Source organism: Daldinia caldariorum, assembly GCF_022478825.1.
Source record: "Daldinia caldariorum strain CBS 122874 unplaced genomic scaffold F4812scaffold_15, whole genome shotgun sequence".
Lineage (NCBI taxonomy): Eukaryota > Fungi > Ascomycota > Sordariomycetes > Xylariales > Hypoxylaceae > Daldinia > Daldinia caldariorum.
This window is the reverse complement of record NW_025953051.1, coordinates 726,333-744,942: the sequence shown is the minus strand read 5'-3', so window position 1 is coordinate 744,942 and position 18,610 is coordinate 726,333. Positions and strand designations below refer to the sequence as shown.

Sequence of the window (18,610 nt, the reverse complement as noted above, 5' to 3'; positions counted from 1 at the left end):
CGGAAACAGAAACGGAAACAGAAACGTCTCAAAAATATTTATATAAAACAGAAAAGGTCGGGTAAACGGATGCGCTGCGTAACGAGGAGTATATATAACCACGATGAGCAACAGTTGGGGGAGGACATGAGCAACAGGGGAAATTGATAACGGGAGAAGGAGGATTTTAAGAGACAAAAAAGGAAAAAGAAAAAAAAAGATTTAAGAATAATTAACAACAATAATAATAATCGATGCGACTTACTCATCTCTAATGAAGCTTCCGACTGAGACACCGCCCCAGCTCATACCGTTCATCAAACTACCGGCCAAACTCTCCCGTCTACCGCGATTAGCCTGTTCGCGATTCGGGTTGATCATGGAGATGGGCTTTGGTCCAGCGCTGACGAAGGAATCCTGGCGACTTCGGCTCACGGCCGAGTCGAGCGCAGGACCTGTTGTCATTTCGAGGTCGAGGTCGCCGTCGACGTTAACTTGCAACCAATGTGATTCGGACGGGTTATGCTGGCGTGGAGACGGCGATGCGGAATTGGAGGTTCGAATCCTTGGGGTGTTGCTCGCGATATCTATTGGCTTAGATGCGGAGAGGGAGAGAGGGAGAGGGGATGGGGATGGGGATGCAGATCCAGATGCGGATGGAGATAGAGATGGGGCAGCAGAGTCACAGGTAGAGGCAGATGCACAAGTAGAAACCGAAACAGATGCGCCGTTGGATGCGGAAGCGAAATAATTATTGCGACCGGGGAAATTAAATTGGTCGTGGTCGTCCGGAGTTGCGGGTTGTGGTGAAGGTGACGGCGAGGTGAGGGAACGTGAGGAAGTTGGTGTAGGAGCAGCGGCAGCGGCGAGGTCAGAGCCAGCGCTAGAATTATTATTTTCGGCGCTGCTGCGGCTGCTAAACGGATGCTCGGTGTCATTAGTCGCTGGGAATGGGGTACGTGTCGTGCCTGCTAGCCATCGACCCAGGGCGCCCTTCATACTGATTGGTTCTGATTGGTGCTGATTGGTGCTGCTTGGTGCTGAATATAGTGGGACCCGCGACCCTTGAGAATGGTCCTTCCTGGTCCTCGGTCCTTGGGCTGCGCTTCCTCTCTCAGGTGGGCAAATTTATGTTAGGTACTGTACCTTTGTCCAATATGTAAGGTAATTGGAAAGTATCCCAGTTTAGGTAGGATCCTAGTTAAGTACCTTCTGTACCCTTGTTGTTGTTTTTTTGGTCTTTTTAATATTAGAGAGGTACCTCTTCCCAACAAACGGACCTCAAGTTTTAAAACTTCGACTTTCACGACCTTTGCGTCTAAACTGTTAACAAACTGTTAAAGTAATAACAGATGAAAAGTATTAGTTAAAAATGTTTTCTTTTTTTTCTTGAAGACCCAAAATCAAAGATGAAAAAATAAAATAAAAGAAAGAGTGATCTCGAATATTATAAGACGGAATTCATGAGATCCAACCCGAAATTAGGTCAGGTTAACATGTTAGCGGCATGTGCATGAGTAGTGATAAATAGTGCAGTGGTATGAAATATGGTTAAGGTAGTAGCTGTAACAACAGCAGTAAGTAGTACTATCGTTGGTTCTCCGAGGTTGAATATGGGAATAAACCAATAACTCGTGTGATCGACCCGAGTTTAGGGAAAAGGGCGTGCGTGTGAAGCGAGCGACTGAGTGAAAGACGAAATGATGCTTGGAAATAGTCTTCAAGACGGGGGGTGGACAGGTGGACGAATCCGAACAACCAAAGATGCAAGTTCCGTCTGATCTTGACTAAGGTACGTACATAAGATACGAAGTTTAGGTCGAGCACTTACAGGATTATGACCGCAGTCTTGTACGTAGGTACGTGTATGTTCGAAGAGTCGTATTGTAGGAATATTCGAGGATGATGTACGACTTACAACTTATGCGCGTAAATCATGCAGCCCATGTGAGTGTGTGTCGGTAGGTTAGGTAGGTATGTAAGTAAGTAGGTAGCGTGTATATGTATGAGGAGATATGAGGTATGGGAGAGGTTGTGTAAGGATATGGACGTATATAGATACGTCCCGTATGTACGTATGGACTTAGATCTCACTGGACTGGACAGTATATGCAAGGTAGTATGTATGTAAGCTTAACGACGACGGGGCCGGGGTGTCGGTTTGGGATGCTGTGCACTGGGTAGGTCCAGATTAGACGCTACCTAAGTGACTGGGACCCGGAGGAGGGGGGGCGGATGCAAACTGTAACCAAACACGGTACGATCGATTAGCTTCGAATATCGCGCTGGTCCGAGCTGTCCATAAGTCTCCAGTGTTAAGTATCCAGTATAATAATAATATCCAGGTAGTATAGGTATCCAGAAGGATTCGGCAAGTATGAAATAGTAAAATAATAGTGAAATAAAATAATAGGAAGATAATTGCGGCGAACAACCCCACGACGTAGAATCATACGGAAGCACGAGCTTCGACCGAGCAGTTGGTAATAAGTCACCGGGAGAGGCAAATCACACTGGCCTATTAGACGGAGACGGAATAGGAGACGTAAGAGACGTAACCTTTTGCCTCCTTGGGTCCCTGGTGGTCTGGTCTGGTCTGGTCTGAATTGCCGCGGATACGTGCTGCCAAGCTAAACCCAACTATAACTCTAATATTTCAAGCCACCTTTATTTTTGGCGAAACCTCGTCCGTTACGACTTATATTAGCTTCGGGGGTTCAATGACGGACGAGCTAGCTGTTAGATAGCCTTGGAGAATCGTAGTCGCCGAGGACGCCTGGATCAATTTTGGATTGCTACTTAGTCAAGTTGCGCAGCAATTGCTACCGTACGGGGGGTTGCACGACAGCCAGATGGATTGGAGGAGGATTATGGTTATGGCGGGATGATCCCCAAATAAGATCTGGCGGTAAGTCGACAGGTGATGTAGGTAGCTAATAAGTAATAATACCTAAGTGAAAGGCAGTTGTTGAGCGCGGGCCGGGGTGGGAGAATCGAGAAGTCGAGACACCCGAACAATATGTCTAAAGAAAGTAAGTGATATATAATAAGTGGTGTAAGTAGGTAGGACGCGGGCACATCAAGCACATCGGCGGCACATTGGCACGTTGCACGTACGCATGTATATACGAGAGTTAGAAACTTGGGTTGTCGTATTTTTAATATCACGACAACAACTCTAACGGATCAACTTGTGGGTATGATACCCTGGGTAGGTAGTGTATTGGACTGGGACGAGGGTAAATGAAGCTAAACTAAGGTCACAATATCGACCTGCTCGGATTAGACTTGGGATATAACAGGTTTATTACTACATTTTAGGCTCGCGGGATAGGACGAGGCTAGTTACACACACGCGCATATGTGTTTGTGATCACTACCGAACTGCGGTACCTAATCTAGGTATGTAACGGTAATCTCCTAGGCCAAGTCGGGGCGATTCAGACCAGCTTGGGCCAGTTAAAGCCAGTCAGAAGCCGTTAGGACTACTATATGTATGGCTATGGAATAGTATGATAGGTACCCCTACACCTACAGGCAAACAAATCCACACCAGCGGTAGACAGTTTGAGACTACCGCAGTTCTCGTACATACCATAACATAGTAGTAGTTCAACCGTTCTAAAGGGAAATGAAAACTCCTGCTACTCCTCTAAGTTTAGCTGGGAGGTACTAGCACTTCCCACCGAGAACCGGGCTGCCGAACCCATAGCGAGTAGTATCGTCAGGTTTGTTGATCAGTGACGATTAGTCCCCATCGCTGGGGAAAGACTAACGAAGCACGTACATGGCTCAATTTCACCACCCGGCGATTCCACAATTTTTGGATAGCAGGGATATCGAAGCTTCGAAGGAGGACTTGTAAGTAGAAAGTGTAAATGCGTTAAAAAAGGGAGAAAAGGGAAACAAACGATTATGACAAGTTTGATGCTAGGTTATTTGATAAATAATATCGATGCATAGAGCTGGATTAGGGAATAAAAACATTTGAGGAATCGTGTTGTTCTTATTCAAACTCGTTCGAAGAAAAAAAAAAGATGGTGTGGATCTCACATGGCTCGACGTTACATCCAACGGCTAACATCTTGGTAAGTAAGTTACTGTGATCTTCTGTAGACTGTTAGGTTCTATTACGGAGTTAAGGGCGCAAGGATGTTTTGAGCGACTAACAACACTGATTAAGGAAAGCCGATGCGTGCGGGACCAGCTAAAGGGACTAGAGTCCCCCGACTTGGGGGGGTTATTGCTGGTCGATCAAAAATAAAAAAATAAAAAAAGAGGCTTCCGTTTGCTACATACTAATAGTAGTAATTAGATGTAAGAGACTATTGCTATTATCATTATCATTATTCTTGTTATTATTTACTACCTAACTACCTGTTTTTCAAAGTTTAACTTAGCAGTTGAATTCAGGTTTCATCTTTGGAAAATAACGATAATGGTAAATATTACTTACACGCGACATTTGGCGATAGATAAAAGGGACTTTGATGTCATGATAGGTAGTGCGTCATAAATTTGCAAGTACTGTGTATAGGATGTAGGTACATACCTACATTAGGAGCATTAGGTACATAAATAAACGGACCAGTGTGCAAGACATAATATTAACAAGTTACCATCTCGGCTTAACTGTTTACACTACACAACTTACCTACCCAACCTAACTATGGTAATCAACCTGTTACTGTAAATAAAAAAACAAGGCTACCCAGCCTTGAATCTCAACCAAAACTTGATCGAGTAAACGCCAGCTTTCGTAGCTTCGTGGTTTTGCGCGCGTTACAAATGCGGCATGAAAAGTGTAAGCAGGCAGACGGGCTAGAAATGACGGACAGTATGCGTGTATGACTCGACTCGCGGACGAAGCCGTATAAGCTCATTCTCACGCACTAATTGCTACACGATGCGGCCATCAGCCATTTTACCCTCGTGAATTGAACGGCTCTGCACGAGAGAGTTGGATTCTTATTACTCGTGCTGCAGCAGCGCGGCATGCATTATACATACATATATATATATATATCCATACTGGGGAACAGCCAACGCAATCGGGACTTAAGTTTCTAGCTGTCGTAACATATATGGCTGCATTCGCACTTATACATGACAGATAACTATACGGACATACATTACACCTGCAGTTCCATATTCCATACTTCTTGGTGATAGCACTAGAGTTTCCTTTCCCATTTAGTGCGGCCAATGTCCCATTCGCTAGATATTGCCCTGACTCATTATAATGATACAATCACATGTGTGGCTCTCGACCGTCCCCAGCCGTTCTGTATAACGCCACTTTATGAATCAAATCAGAGCCTCTCCGACGCCACCACCAATTCTTACTAGCGACCCTACGAAGTTCCAAGCCGTCGATAGAACATATGCACCTAGGCCCTTTCTTATTGATAGCTTCAATATAAACCCGTAAGCCGAGGGGGTTGTAGGGGTTGTAGGGGTAGTAAGGGTAGTAAAGGTGGGCTTACGATCCGGTCGTCTCGTTGGTGCGCGTCTTAAGACAAAACCGAACCAACCCCCCACCAATTTATAATACCATCTCAAAGCCATATTCGGTTCGTCGGCTCTTCTCATTGGTTCTCTCGGCTGGTCGCACGAGCGGACGCAAGCAACATGCTCAAGCGCAAACAACCTTAATCTGGCCATTGCAGTAGGTACAGCATTGATTCGTGGACATGTCTACCTAACCTAATTCAATCAATATGCCTATCAAATTGTTGAAAAATAATTACTGTAATACTTTATATACATACCTAGTATGAGATCTGTTTGTGACTTGAGTTACAAACGCATTCGTGCAAACCGCAAACATCGGCCTCGAATCCTAAAGCTACATCAACTGCCTAAACAAGTAGGTAGGGCTTAAACTTACTTACTATGTATCTAAATGCTAGGATAAATGACAGGGCTGGTTGCTACTGGCTCGTCCTTATGTTCAGACCTTTTCGTCTGTTCCCTCAAGGTTCAGCTGATGCGGCAATTTTTCCTTCTCGAAGCCTTGAAACACTCAGCTGAAAGCAGGAACGAAGAAGAGTTACCGAGTCTTCGGCTTCGGATATTTTTATTTGCTTTTTCAGATGCGAGCAAACCAACCACTATAATATAACAGATAGGCTATTCACCATAAGCTACAGATGTAGCGTGTCTACCTTTAGGTTAGATGTGATGGATTGGAAAATAAGCTACGATAGATAACATCGGGCTTACTTCTAGGTATATTAACCCGTGGATGACTACATGGTGTGTCTGTATAAGCTTAACAACACGGGATGACACCCGTATATGATCGTGTATATCTTGGTCCATGTAAGTTTCCCGGCTACATATAATACGTCAATAATATGCAGGACGATATGTAGACCGGGGATATTAGATATGCAAAGGGATGCCATGCTGTTCAACCCCATATTCTATCCTCGTCGTAAGCCTTACGTGCGACATTACGTTGCGACTTCACCTCCGCCTTACATACCCAAGTAGTTAACTATCCAACAGTGCCTAAGTAGTTTACGGTAAGAGAGAGACATAGGCAAGCACGTAATATTAGAGCACCGCGAATCCCAATCGATCTTGAAAGTGATCTCCGATTTCCAAGATGATAACTTTTTAAGGTTTCGAGGAAATCTACAATCTCCCTAGTTAGACACGGCCCTAACAATACCCCACGACAAATGGGTGCAGTTTCCATTTCTATGACGAAATTGAAGCCTTAAAGGGGCAGGTCTGCGATACTGTGCAATTGCTGATCTTGAACTCTTCCTTCATCCCACTTAAGTAAAAGTCCATCTCATCCCATCCCATCCTAACCCCTCAGATAAAGCAATCTACATGCAATGTTGCCAATGTCAACTCCGCGGGAGTAGCTCATCTGGGAATATCCCCTTTTCCAACTCACAGCTGAAATGTGACGGTTCTACACCGAGCTATTCGACAATACACCAACTACGAGTCTACGAAGATTACCAATACCACACCAATACCACCACCACTATACGTTGTAGCAGTGCATACCGACCCCGACGGGGAACTAGGAAGCGGCAACAATGTGTATATACTACTATACTATAATAATCTGACCTCAGCTTCGTCACAAGTGGCATTCTTTTTACCCAGGTACCTAACATAACCCTACCTAAGGTATCTATCTCATGTAGGTCGCGTATGACAAAGATGACAATCGGAGCGGAACATTCACCGCTTTTTTAGACGGTCGCATGTCGAAGATCGAACTGCCGTGCCCAATCAACCCGCCTCGATAAATATTTCTCATGTGCTGATCCTCTCCCCCGGGTGCGGATGCGCGAGGGCACGTACAATTCACATTTGCTGTACTATGTAAGTAGCGTAGGTAAAAAAGGTGTAAGAGGTACCTAGTGTAAAAGATGTATAATAGGTGGGTACGTATCTTGGGTATTTATTTGGGTAGATCGGAATGTACCTAACCATCCAGGTTGTTAGGGTGTACATACATTTATGTCTGTAAAAGCGCTTGTGTTTTTTTCCTCTATAATGTGCATTAGCGCAAAGTATTTGGACCCTGAATTAAGATTTCCGCAAAGGGTATCTAGGCACACGCAGTAAGCAGCATTTTGCCCGGGCATGCCTGGCGTGCTAGGTATTCCACCAAAAAGCAGATCTCCACTTATTCGTCTTATCTCCAGGTCCCTGCAAGGGGGAGACAAGGAAGGATAACGCTAACCATACTAGCCAGACTTGAACCAAACGCTACAACTCTTCAGTTCTAGATGGGGCTAAGCTCCCACTAAAGAGATCGTCCCCGCTAAACCTACATAGAGAAAGGGAAGAAGATGGAAACAAAGCGCGTTAGTTATTAGTTTAGTTAGTTAACCACCTTAGGTAGGTAGTCAATTCTGAAACCATGTCTTAAACTGACAAGTCAGAGAGACGGTCTCGTAGCTAATGGCAACCTATTACACATAATATAGGTATGTATGCCGTTGAAATCCCGGGCTTAGAAATCACTTCCGGGTTATTTAGCATTGGCATTAACATTAGCATTATTACCATTGGTATTGGTATTGGTATTAGTATTGGCATTCATCTCTTTTTTTTTTGGACATTGCCGTCGTTTCACAAGATGTCAGACTTCATCTCCGAGCCGCGGTAACTTTGTAAGTAGTTGTAACACGGTTAGCCAGGCAGCGAGGGGGGCCAACTTCCAACTTGCCCCGGCTCGCTCGCCTCCAAGCGGACTCGCGTATGGGATTGGCTCCCCGTGACTTTTGCCATGCGCGCCACAGCGCCGGCTCGCTTGGGGGGGAGAGAGGGAAAAGGGAAATTATGATCGATCGTTCCTGGAAGCAACCCCGTCTCGTTGTGGCCATCTATCTGGATCTTCCTGGCGATCAATCGGATAAAGGTCTTCCACTAAACCAAATTTGCATACTTAACACGGACGTGTTATTATTGACAAGTCTTTTCCGGAATAAGGACCGACGATGGACTTTAAAAAGTGGTGAAAAGTGGCATAATTAGGTCTTAGATCCTATATTATTACCAACTAACAGACAGGTAATAAGCCATTATTCCCCGCATGGTCAAGGTAGGTAGGTAAGTAAGTAAAAGGTTTCACATCTTTAGAACTAGTTAACTAGAATAATAAAAGTGAGTGTGGTTTCCGGTCTCGTTTTCTTTAACTAGAATATTTCCAGAATTTGTTGGCTCTAGGTAGCTCCGTCGACTGGCTGCGTTGTTAGCTTTAACCGAGCCTTACCAGTAACCAGACCCACCCGCAAGCAGCAGGTGTAGGTTAACCTAGTGTAGTTACAGTGTTGCAGTGTTGCAGAGTTGCAGTGGTAAAGTTGCAACGCATGAAACGGTACCTAGTCTTCTGCGCTTGTCCCGCTTAGCCCTGGCTGAGCTAAGACAAGTTCGGACGCATGGGACACACACACGGGAGCTGACTAAGAAGAAGACCGCCAAGATCATCATTTACGGCACGTGATACCTTAGGTTCGGTAGGTACATACCTGGAGCATAGGCTCCGATCATTTTCGACCGGCCTTTTGCTTTTTCACGGTCCGGATTCTTGGGATTACCTACTATGTAATTGGATAGGTAATTAACCCTCGTTTCTTATGTTCTACCTAGCCGCTCCGATCACTCAAAACTTTCAGGTGATAATTTATATGACAGTATTTCTGATCGAGAATTAAGAATTGAGTTTGGCTGACAATGATTACATGCCTACCTACCTACATGTATATAAAATAAGACGGCTGATTCGAGTACCATGGTCCGAATAATCATCTGTTCCACCCCCACCTACCTACCTATTCAACCAAGTCCGCGGAGAACATTGAATCTTATTGAATTTTTACTGCTAGTTAATAGGTCCCTAGAAAGCAAACGCCACACTGCCGATGTAGTCCGTCTGGAGATGCCACAGGGACGAGCGGCGAGGACGGGACGCAACTTTACGGCTGTTTATCGCGAAGTGCCTGAGGCTGAAGACGGGTAGCTACATATATGTATCGTATTCTATATTGTATTGCTACTTGTACCTGTGATGGAAGTATGACAGCTGAGTCGTAATACCGGAACACGCCGAGTTGGCCACTACCCTAGGTACTTAGGTACTGTGTAAATCGCGAACAGCACTAGGTAATTGCCCAAACCCCGAAAATCCCTTGTATTCAACAGCGAGCAAACGGCGAACAGCGGGCGCTAGCTGCGCAATTAGGTGCCTCTATAAGGTATAAATGTGGCACAAGGGTTCTTCTAGGTCATCTAGGAGCATCTTAGCTCGTAAGACTTACACGAAACACTGCGTAAGCCACACGATATCAGCCACAATGCGGGAATAACTCGGGCTCTGCTTTAGTTGGCCGAACCACATTTCCATCGTACCAGCGAGCTGCCAGAACGTGCCACCACCGCCTGGGCAGTGGATTACATCATGTAATATTTTTATCCCGATTTTCTCCTTTGCGAACAGCATCGTCAAATTGACATTGGTGTTACTAAGAGTCACCGCTTGAAATCCGTCCGTCCTTTTGAAATCCCGAAGAGGAGCCAATCGTAAACTGCTCAATTCAACTCCGTCGCCCGTTTAGAATTCTTTTTTTTTTCTCACCAAACCCTCAAAATATAATACCCCGCGTACCGGGCCCTGGGAACACGAAAGCTATCACGATTAGTACACAATATTCGCAATACCCCCATTAGACTTACTTCGTCATCTCCATCTATCTAAGATACCCCACGCCGCTTGCAAACTTCTCACGACCACGATAGGGCGCAAGTTGTCCTATAGACGTAAAGACCTGGTAATACTAGAATTCAAGATACGTCACAGAGCATCAAGACTCCACTACGATATAAAGAACGAAAATCGGGACAAGTCGACCATAATCCCCGCATCCGCATCCGCATACAACCTTGAACATATATACAAACATACACATAACATAACATAACATAACACCGCAGCCATGAAGATCATCTCGAAAGAAGAGGAGAAAGCGCACTACACTCAAGTGCTTAAGGGCGGTCTCATCGGCGGCACGCTCGGCCTCGGCCTTGGGTTGGCCGGCGTGGTATTGGGATCGCGGCGGTACCCAGCCTTCCGGTCCCTCACCCTACCCTTCCGCGCCTTCCTCGTGACGTCGACGGGCACGTTCGGAGCCATCGTAAACGCGGAGCGGTACTCGAACGCGTTCCATATGGCGAACAATCCGATGAATTTCTACAAGGACGAGGCGCAGCGCACGCAGGAGCTGATCCGGCAGCAGGAGACGACCATGCAGCGCCTCAAGGAATGGGGCCGCAAGAACCGGTACTCGATCGTGTTCGCGTCGTGGGTGGCGTCCATGGGCGTCGCCATGGCCCTCGTCAGCCGCAACCGGTACCTGACGGCGTCGCAGAAGATCGTCCAGGCCCGCATGTACGCCCAGGGCCTGACCCTGGGCGTGCTCATCGCCACCGCCGCCTTCGAGACCGCCGACGCCCGCTCCGGCACCGGCCGCTGGGAGACCGTCAAGGTCCTCGACCCCAACGACCCCGAGCACAAGACCCTCATCGAGAAGCGCGTCCGCAAGGAGGAGTACGAGGGCCAGGACCTCTGGAAGGATATGGTCGCCGCCGAGGAGCGCAGACTCGCCGCCCAGAAGGAACACAAGCAGGAGAGCTCCCATTAAAATAATAATAAAAGGAAAAGGAAAAGGGAAAGGAAAAGGAAAAGGGAAAGGGAAAGGAGAAAAACGGAGACGAAAACATCTGCCTGATAGATAACGATGGCGGTGACGGTGACGGTGATGGCATCGTCCGATGCTGGGGAAAGAAGGATGGATTGGATCATCGGTATTGTGCAAGCCGGCTGCTAGAGTGAAGCGCCGCCTGGCTACCTGTCTATCTGTTTCCCTCCCGTGTGTATAACGAGTGGGTTAGGCATTTTGCGTCCCGGATTCACCTGCATATTTCTTTAATTTTATTTTTCCCCTTCCCATGCATCAATCATTGTCCCGGAGTTTCGGCCGTGCGCGGTTCGGTTAGGTTTTGGGGCGGAACGCATCATCTCATATCTCTTGTCTCTTTTTCTCCTGTTCTCTTCTTCTCTTCGTGTACAAAATACGAATACGGGGGAAAAAAAGCAATGCAAATATGCAAGCAAGCGTAGAACGGAGGGAGTGGAGGAAAACGGAGTGAAAGATAAGAAAAAGGAGGGCGGCCATGGGGATATTCCATTTCTCTTGAAGGAAGGACGGGGGACGGGGGGACGGGGGCAATTTGATTGATTGATTGATTGAATAGATCGACGATGATGATAACGATGAGACATCATTGCTTTAATATTATAACATAGACCATATTACTACTAGGCATTGGATTTACATGTCACCAAATGACCTGACCCGACTGTATAAAATACCGATTCGGTTTTCTGTCTTCTCCAATTTCCCCTTTATCCCCCCCTTTTTACATGTCCTGGCTGTCCTGAAAGACTCCAAGATCCTGCAACAGCACGGCCTCGAATAATAACCATCCTCCCCATCCCAATTCAATATAATGCCTACCTAAGGTAATAGCTACATTTTACAAAAAGCCTCGTATCTATTCGTAACAAGGCTAGAAAGAGATCCCCTAGGTCTAGTAGTTAAAGTTAGACCCTTGAGTAGATATAAAATGACGGATAGCACTTGATGAGATAAAGACCGAAAACGGTCGCCACATCTTAGAACAAAGAGAAGACGCTATCAGAATGATATGTAATTTTTAAGTCCAAGGCCCACGCTAGATTAAGTTGATAAATATAAAAATCAACATTGGCCGCGCCGCATACATAAGATCTAACCTTCAGCGCCTCTTTGTGAATTGCCGATGGCCCCCCATCTACCACAACTCTCGAAGCCCGCAGAGACCAACCTGACTTTTTAGCCTAGACCTCGATGGTAAAGTGGCTTATCTGCGAGTAATACGCATGTACAGCTAATTCGAGGATCCAGACGTCACCGAAAACCTCACCGCCGTCGAAGCCACCGATTACGATGAGCCGGCTGTCGTGCAGCACGGTGCCGTGGTACCCGCGACCGCTGGGAGGGAGGCCGTATACCCTCCGCTTGTCCCAACTCATAGTAACCAAGTTGAGCAGCAAGACATCGTTGGAGTACTCATTACCATCGTGACCTCCGATCACGAATAGGTACGAACCCACGAGTGTCGAGGTGTGCGACAGCCGCCGGAATGTTATAGGGATATGTACCGCCTTCCAGGTATACGTGTCCACGTCGTATACCCATACGTCATTGAAGCACTCGCCGCCGTCCGAGCCGCCATAGATGATCAGCTTACTGCCTACCATGTTCGCTGTGTGGTAGCCCCGAGCCTTAGGTTTGGAGGTGTCTTTAACTCCATTCGAGCTGCTCAGCGACGGCCCCGATACTAATTTCCAGCTCATCTTCGTCACATCTGTGACATCGAGCCGCCATATGTCGTTGAGGGCGCGTATTCCGTCCCCGCCACCAAACATGTAGATACCATTTTTGTACAGGCAGGCTGTATGCGCTCGCCGCGCGCTTGGCGTTCGATCCCCTATTATCCGCGGGCGATGCCAACGAAAATTAACCGTATCCAACACGTACACGTCATTATAATAAGCCGGACCGTCTCCGCCCCCAAACACCACCAATTTCTTGCCGACAGCTGTGCACGTCATCGCCCGCAACGGAACCGGTATATCACCTGCCACGTGCGGGCTACTCCAGTGGAACGAGTCCGCGTCCAGGACATACAACTCGTTAAAACAGGCACGCGAGTCGCAACCTCCAAAGACGTATACGTTGCTGCCGACGAGAGTCGTCGTGTGCGCGCGGAGGGGAGTATGGGGAGCTCCGGATACTGGTGCTCGCGACCAGTACATACCAGACGAAGGTGCAGCAGGCACGTCGGCGGCGGTTTTGGGATCTTGTAGAGGCGGAAAGGGGACATGGGGGCCACGCGGCCGTGCAGCAGAGGACGCCTTACGGGATCCGCCGGAGGCAGTCGATCCCATACTCGCAGTTGTAGTTCGGCCGGCGATGGCCGATGTCGAGCGCATAGCTACTGGTCGCCGTCCATCCTCTAGGCTATAGGATCCGACCTGCGGATCCGATGGTACGGGAGTAGTGTAATCTCCATTGCGTCGAAGGGTGAGAGTGGGAATAGGTGTCGGAGCAGACTGGGGCGGTGGCGCAAACGCAGATTTGGCAGAGACGGATTGGGAACGTGTTCGTATCGAGGGCTCCGATGCTTTACGTCTACTCGAGGAATTTGTTTGGCTCCTAGATGAGAGATGGCCTGGCGTATGGCTTCGGGTGGTGGGAGCAGCTCGGTCTTGGCCCTCGTTTCCACTGTCACCGTCGATAGAAGAGGGGGCAATCTTCTGTGATCGAACGGTCTTGGACTTGGAGCTTGAGGGCGATCGTGGGTTATCGGCCATGGTTTCGTTAACGGAGGGCATGATACTCGAATAACATGGCCTACGTTCCGACGTCTGAAGCTAGAGGTTCTAAAATCGTACGGTGATGAAAATACGTCACAAGCTAAATTGCCCAACTTATCCACCTAGCCTAGTCTCTCGGTAGTCGGCGGGCGAGTTGCGCAAGGGCATGGGAGAAGCTTGGGCAAATATTCAGGGCATGGAGAGTTTTAAGGCTACAAGGTAGGGAGAACAATTAGGAGACAAAAAGCAAAAAGAAAAAAAAAGAAGAGTAGTTTCAAAATAGTGCGTATTGAACCCTGAGCAGGGGCTGAAACGCTTTGAAAGCTATTCCAAAGGGACAGAATGGATGATAATGATGATGATGATGGCAGTATTTCTTGACGAGATCTGGAGCACAGAATGATGACAGGTTAAAAAATGGTTCTAATACGAAATGGTCAAGGTTGAAATGTTGCCAAGCCACGCGAGCATCCCTTGCTTTTCTCGAGCCCCTGCATGAAATTGGGTACTTTTTCTAGAAAGAGAAGAGAAGATGAAGCAAGGAAAAAGTGGTTTGAGAAATTGAGTCGCGGAAACTTTTCGAGCGCATGGGTAACGGTTGGGTAACAGTTTCTTAGCGGGTGCTTAGCGGGTTCTTAGCCAATCCCGCGTCTTCCCCGCCTTAGTCGAGGCTGTTTATACAATACGTACCTACCTACGTAAGCACACTACCTAGGTACCTAACCTAAAGGTAATAAAGCTTCCTAATAAATGTATTGAAAATAATATACTTACATTAGGTAAGGCAGGTAAGGTTAGAAGTCATTATACCTAAGGTAAGTGTGGATTGCCAATAATAGCATGCCACCAAGCTGGTAAAGCCAATTTATGGAAAAGTTGTATCTGACTTGTGCTGTCACCTTGCATAATATAGGTAGGTCCATTACCTAAATTTATTAGCTACTGCACCCAACAGTCCATTTTAGTGATATTCTAATGCGAGCTAAGTTCATTATTGCTTTCATCAGTTGCCAAGTCCGAGAGACTTATAACTTATTTAGACATGCTAATATTATATAGTTATCTAATTCTGCCGACTACCTATAAAATCAAACCATTGAAAGATGATAGCCACAACGAGATAAGGTCTATGAAATATAAGTACCTTATGTAATGTTATATTTTTGGTCAATAAGATTACCAATTGTTTATCCACTCTACGTGCGTGTCATACCCCTTTCCCCTTTCCCGCCGCGTAACTGCAGTGTATCATCCACCAGCCTTTACGTATATGGGCATAAGACTGGTGCGGGAGATGGCCAACGCAGCACATCGCGTTCGTGTCATATGACCTTCTAGAATATATTATTTTGTGTGGAAGATCATCTTGCTTATGCGAAGAAAGCTTGTTAATTCTTTGTTATGATCGCAAAAATAGTCTAGTACTAGTGATATGAAGTTTTCATTTTTATGTAAAGATAAATGTAAAGGAAAATACTTAGTTAACTGAAGACAAATAAGTAACAAGAAGTAACCTACTTACCTCCCTAGGGAGCCTTTTGAAGCAAAGAATGTCAATTCCAAGATCTGTACTTCGAAAAGGTTTATGTATATCAGCTTTGAAGTACCTAATTCATTGATTTGAATAAATTCCCAATTCTCTCTCACTTATGACGCAAAGAGGTACAAGTCCTAGAAGATCTGGGAGCTAAACTTTTAAGCGTGAGTCTAACGGCGGGGCAGTTGCCAATCAGAGCGCGGGGTTCTCTCCCCTATACATTACTTTTAGATACATTTCAGCATTGTACATGTACAATACATGGATACACGGAGGTACTTAGCTTTAGTGCAAATAAAAAAAAAAGTACAACTTCGACAAAAATTCATCAAGCCAAAAACTTGCAACATTTTGTAACTTCGGTCTCAATCTCAAGTTACTCAAAAATGGCGGATGGACAACCTGTTGAGGATAATAAGGCTACCGCCGTTGCAAGTAGCTTAGGAGAGTCTCTCAAGCATGATGTCAATGGTGGTGCACATACTGTTGAGACTGACGGTCCCGCGTCTAAGAGACAAAAGCTCGATCATCAAGAGACGAAACAGGAGAACAGGCAAAACCAGCCAAGGGACAGAACTCGAGGTGTTGCGCCTGTAAAAACCGAGTAAGTTTTATACATGTCTGTACTTCCATCCAGAGCTAACAAATATCTTTTTTCTCTCTTCTTAGATATCTTATCTCTGATGAGGCTCAGGCTAAGATTGTGGACGATGATGCAGCAGAAGCTGGTATTGCTACCAATAACTCCGTCAATGGAAAACCCGATCCTCGGGATGGCGGCGGTAAGAAGGGGAAGAACAGGAAAAAGCAAGGTGGTCAAAACCAGAATCGCAATTTTGGCAATCATGAAGATGCATTCCGCCTATGTAATAGCATCACCTACTCCAACGAATTCTCGCCTAAGCCGTGCAAATTTGGTGAGAGGTGTAACTCATGTCACAATCTACGCAAGTACCTCAAAGAAGGTCGACGTGAGGACCTCGATACCCTCGATGGCAAGTGCCCTGTCTATGAGAAGTACGGCAGGTGTACCGCCGGATGGAAATGTCGCTTCGTGAAGAGTCATTCTAAGGAAGTCGACCGAGAAGACGGACGAAAGGAACTCATACTTCTTCAGAACCTTGATTCCATGGAAACTGACGAAGATCCTGATCAAAGACCAGGCGTTGTCAACGTCGTATCCACCGATACTAAGTGGGATCTAGCCAGAAGAAAAGTCAAGTTCGAGAAGTCGGAGCCGTATATAAAATGGCTGGAAAAGGATACTGAGATTATGAGACAAGTTCACAACCAAGCCAAGAAGCAAGATGGTGACGGTGCAAAGATTGATATCAGGGAAGAACTTAGAGCTCAGTTCGTAGATCCGCCCCTGAGGCCATCAGAGAAGAGAAAGATCTACTTCGGAAAGGAGACTCCAGTCCTGGCACCTTTAACTACGCAGGGCAACCTACCCTTCCGACGGCTATGCGTCGAATTAGGAGCTCAGATCACATATTCGGAAATGGCTATGGGAATGCCTCTCGTACAGGGACAAAAGGGCGAATGGGCACTTATGAAGGCTCATGAGTCGGAGATTGTGCCTCCACGATTCACACCCGAGCCGGGTGCGATCGTAAAAGATTACGACAACACGAAGGACATCAAGTTCGGCGCCCAGATCTCGGGTAATCAGCCCTGGGTAGTAATGAAGGCAACTGAGGCTCTAACCCAATTTCTTCCTTACCTTCGAGTGGTGGATCTAAACTGCGGATGTCCTATCGACATGGTATACGAGTCAGGTGCTGGCTCCGGACTTCTTGACACGCCTAGCAAGCTGGAAAAGATGGTTAGGGGTATGAATATCGTCTCCGGAGAAGTACCTGTTACAGCGAAGCTGCGAACAGGTGTGCGGGACGGAAAGCCGACGGCAGACAGACTAATCGAAAGACTGGCCTTTGGCGGCCCGGACACGCGGGATAGACTTGGAGCACCTGGATGCGCGGCCATCACGTTGCACGGACGAAGCAGACAACAGCGATATACGAAAAGTGCCAACTGGTCTTACATCGCTGAATGTACTAGTCTTATTAAGTCATACAAGGCTAAGAGGGACGAGATAACGGACACAGCCCAGGAAGCGGACGAGAGCACTCAGGCCAACACGGCCGGCGGAAAGGTTTACTTCATCGGCAATGGGGACTGCTATTCCCATGTCGATTACTTCAAACATATCGACGAGGCCAAAGTTGATACCGTTATGATCGCACGAGGTGCCATGGTCAAACCGTGGTTATTCGAGGAAATTGAGAAGGGACAATACTTGGACAAGTCGGCGTCTGAGAGACTGGGCTATATAGAGAAGTTTGTTCGCTACGGACTAGAAGCCTGGGGATCTGACGAGCTAGGCTTGGGTTTCACTAGACGATTCTTACTAGAGTGGCTGAGCTTTACACATCGATACGTGCCCATTGGTATATTGGAGCATCTTCCACCCAGTCTCAACGACAGGCCCCCGCGATACAAGGGACGGAACGAGCTTGAGACTCTTCTGGCAAGTGATAACTATAAGGACTGGATTAAGATCAGGTATGTCTCGGGTTTCCTTTCCGTTTTCTGTCCTTTACCAGTTGTTATATGCAGTCTGTGAACTAACATACGACGCAGTGAGATGTTCCTAGGCCCTGCCCACCCGAGCTTCAAATTCCAGCCCAAGCATAAATCTAACAGTTACGAGATTGAGGCAGAAGGGTAGACGTAAATTTGTCTTGACGGGTTATTCATAATTACTGTAGAACTTGGGGTTCAGTGTGGCGCAGAACACGCGGCCGGCGGCCTGACCTGACATGGTTGGTAACAGGCCAGATTTCATTTGGTTCTGCATAAACCCGAAAGTTAGGCAGAAGTAGAACTACACGGCTCGATAGAGGATCGTGTACTCCATTTCATGAATGTTTCCTTGTGTGTGTATGTGTGACTGGTGATAAGATTGCAAGTAGATGAAATTCAGAGTAGAGATACCTATCCCCTAGATAGGTACCTAATATACCTAGGTACCTAATCTGTTAGTGGCAGATTCTAGCTGGGAAAGGTAAAAATTAATGATAGCGAGGTACGGATCCGTACGTGCTTCGCAGCTAAAAATTGTGCTTAGATAAAAG

The 18,610-nt window shown here is 46.6% G+C and overlaps 4 protein-coding genes across 4 annotated transcripts; 2 read left to right on the top strand and 2 right to left on the bottom strand.

The window, feature by feature from the left end:
* Positions 1-240: 240 nt before the first annotated feature.
* On the bottom strand, positions 241-978 carry F4812DRAFT_461807 (uncharacterized protein; the record flags this gene model as incomplete). The annotated part of the gene is made up of 1 exon (XM_047937926.1): positions 241-978. The coding sequence occupies one exon, from the start codon at positions 976-978 to the stop codon at positions 241-243; it is 738 nt and encodes a 245-aa protein (XP_047787809.1).
* Positions 979-10,204: 9,226 nt separating this feature from the next.
* On the top strand, positions 10,205-11,301 carry F4812DRAFT_125609 (uncharacterized protein). The gene has a single exon (XM_047929497.1). It carries the CDS (start codon positions 10,452-10,454, stop codon positions 11,154-11,156), a length of 705 nt encoding a protein of 234 aa, XP_047787808.1. The 5' UTR covers positions 10,205-10,451; the 3' UTR covers positions 11,157-11,301.
* Positions 11,302-12,394: 1,093 nt separating this feature from the next.
* Positions 12,395-13,933, bottom strand: F4812DRAFT_461805 (galactose oxidase; the record flags this gene model as incomplete). The annotated part of the gene is made up of 1 exon (XM_047937925.1): positions 12,395-13,933. The coding sequence occupies one exon, from the start codon at positions 13,931-13,933 to the stop codon at positions 12,395-12,397; it is 1,539 nt and encodes a 512-aa protein (XP_047787807.1).
* Positions 13,934-15,785: 1,852 nt separating this feature from the next.
* F4812DRAFT_438963 (FMN-linked oxidoreductase) lies at positions 15,786-18,514 on the top strand. Its single transcript, XM_047935037.1, has 3 exons — positions 15,786-16,077; positions 16,143-18,038; positions 18,117-18,514. The coding sequence occupies exons 1-3, from the start codon at positions 15,860-15,862 to the stop codon at positions 18,202-18,204; spliced, it is 2,202 nt and encodes a 733-aa protein (XP_047787806.1). The 5' UTR covers positions 15,786-15,859; the 3' UTR covers positions 18,205-18,514.
* Positions 18,515-18,610: the final 96 nt, after the last annotated feature.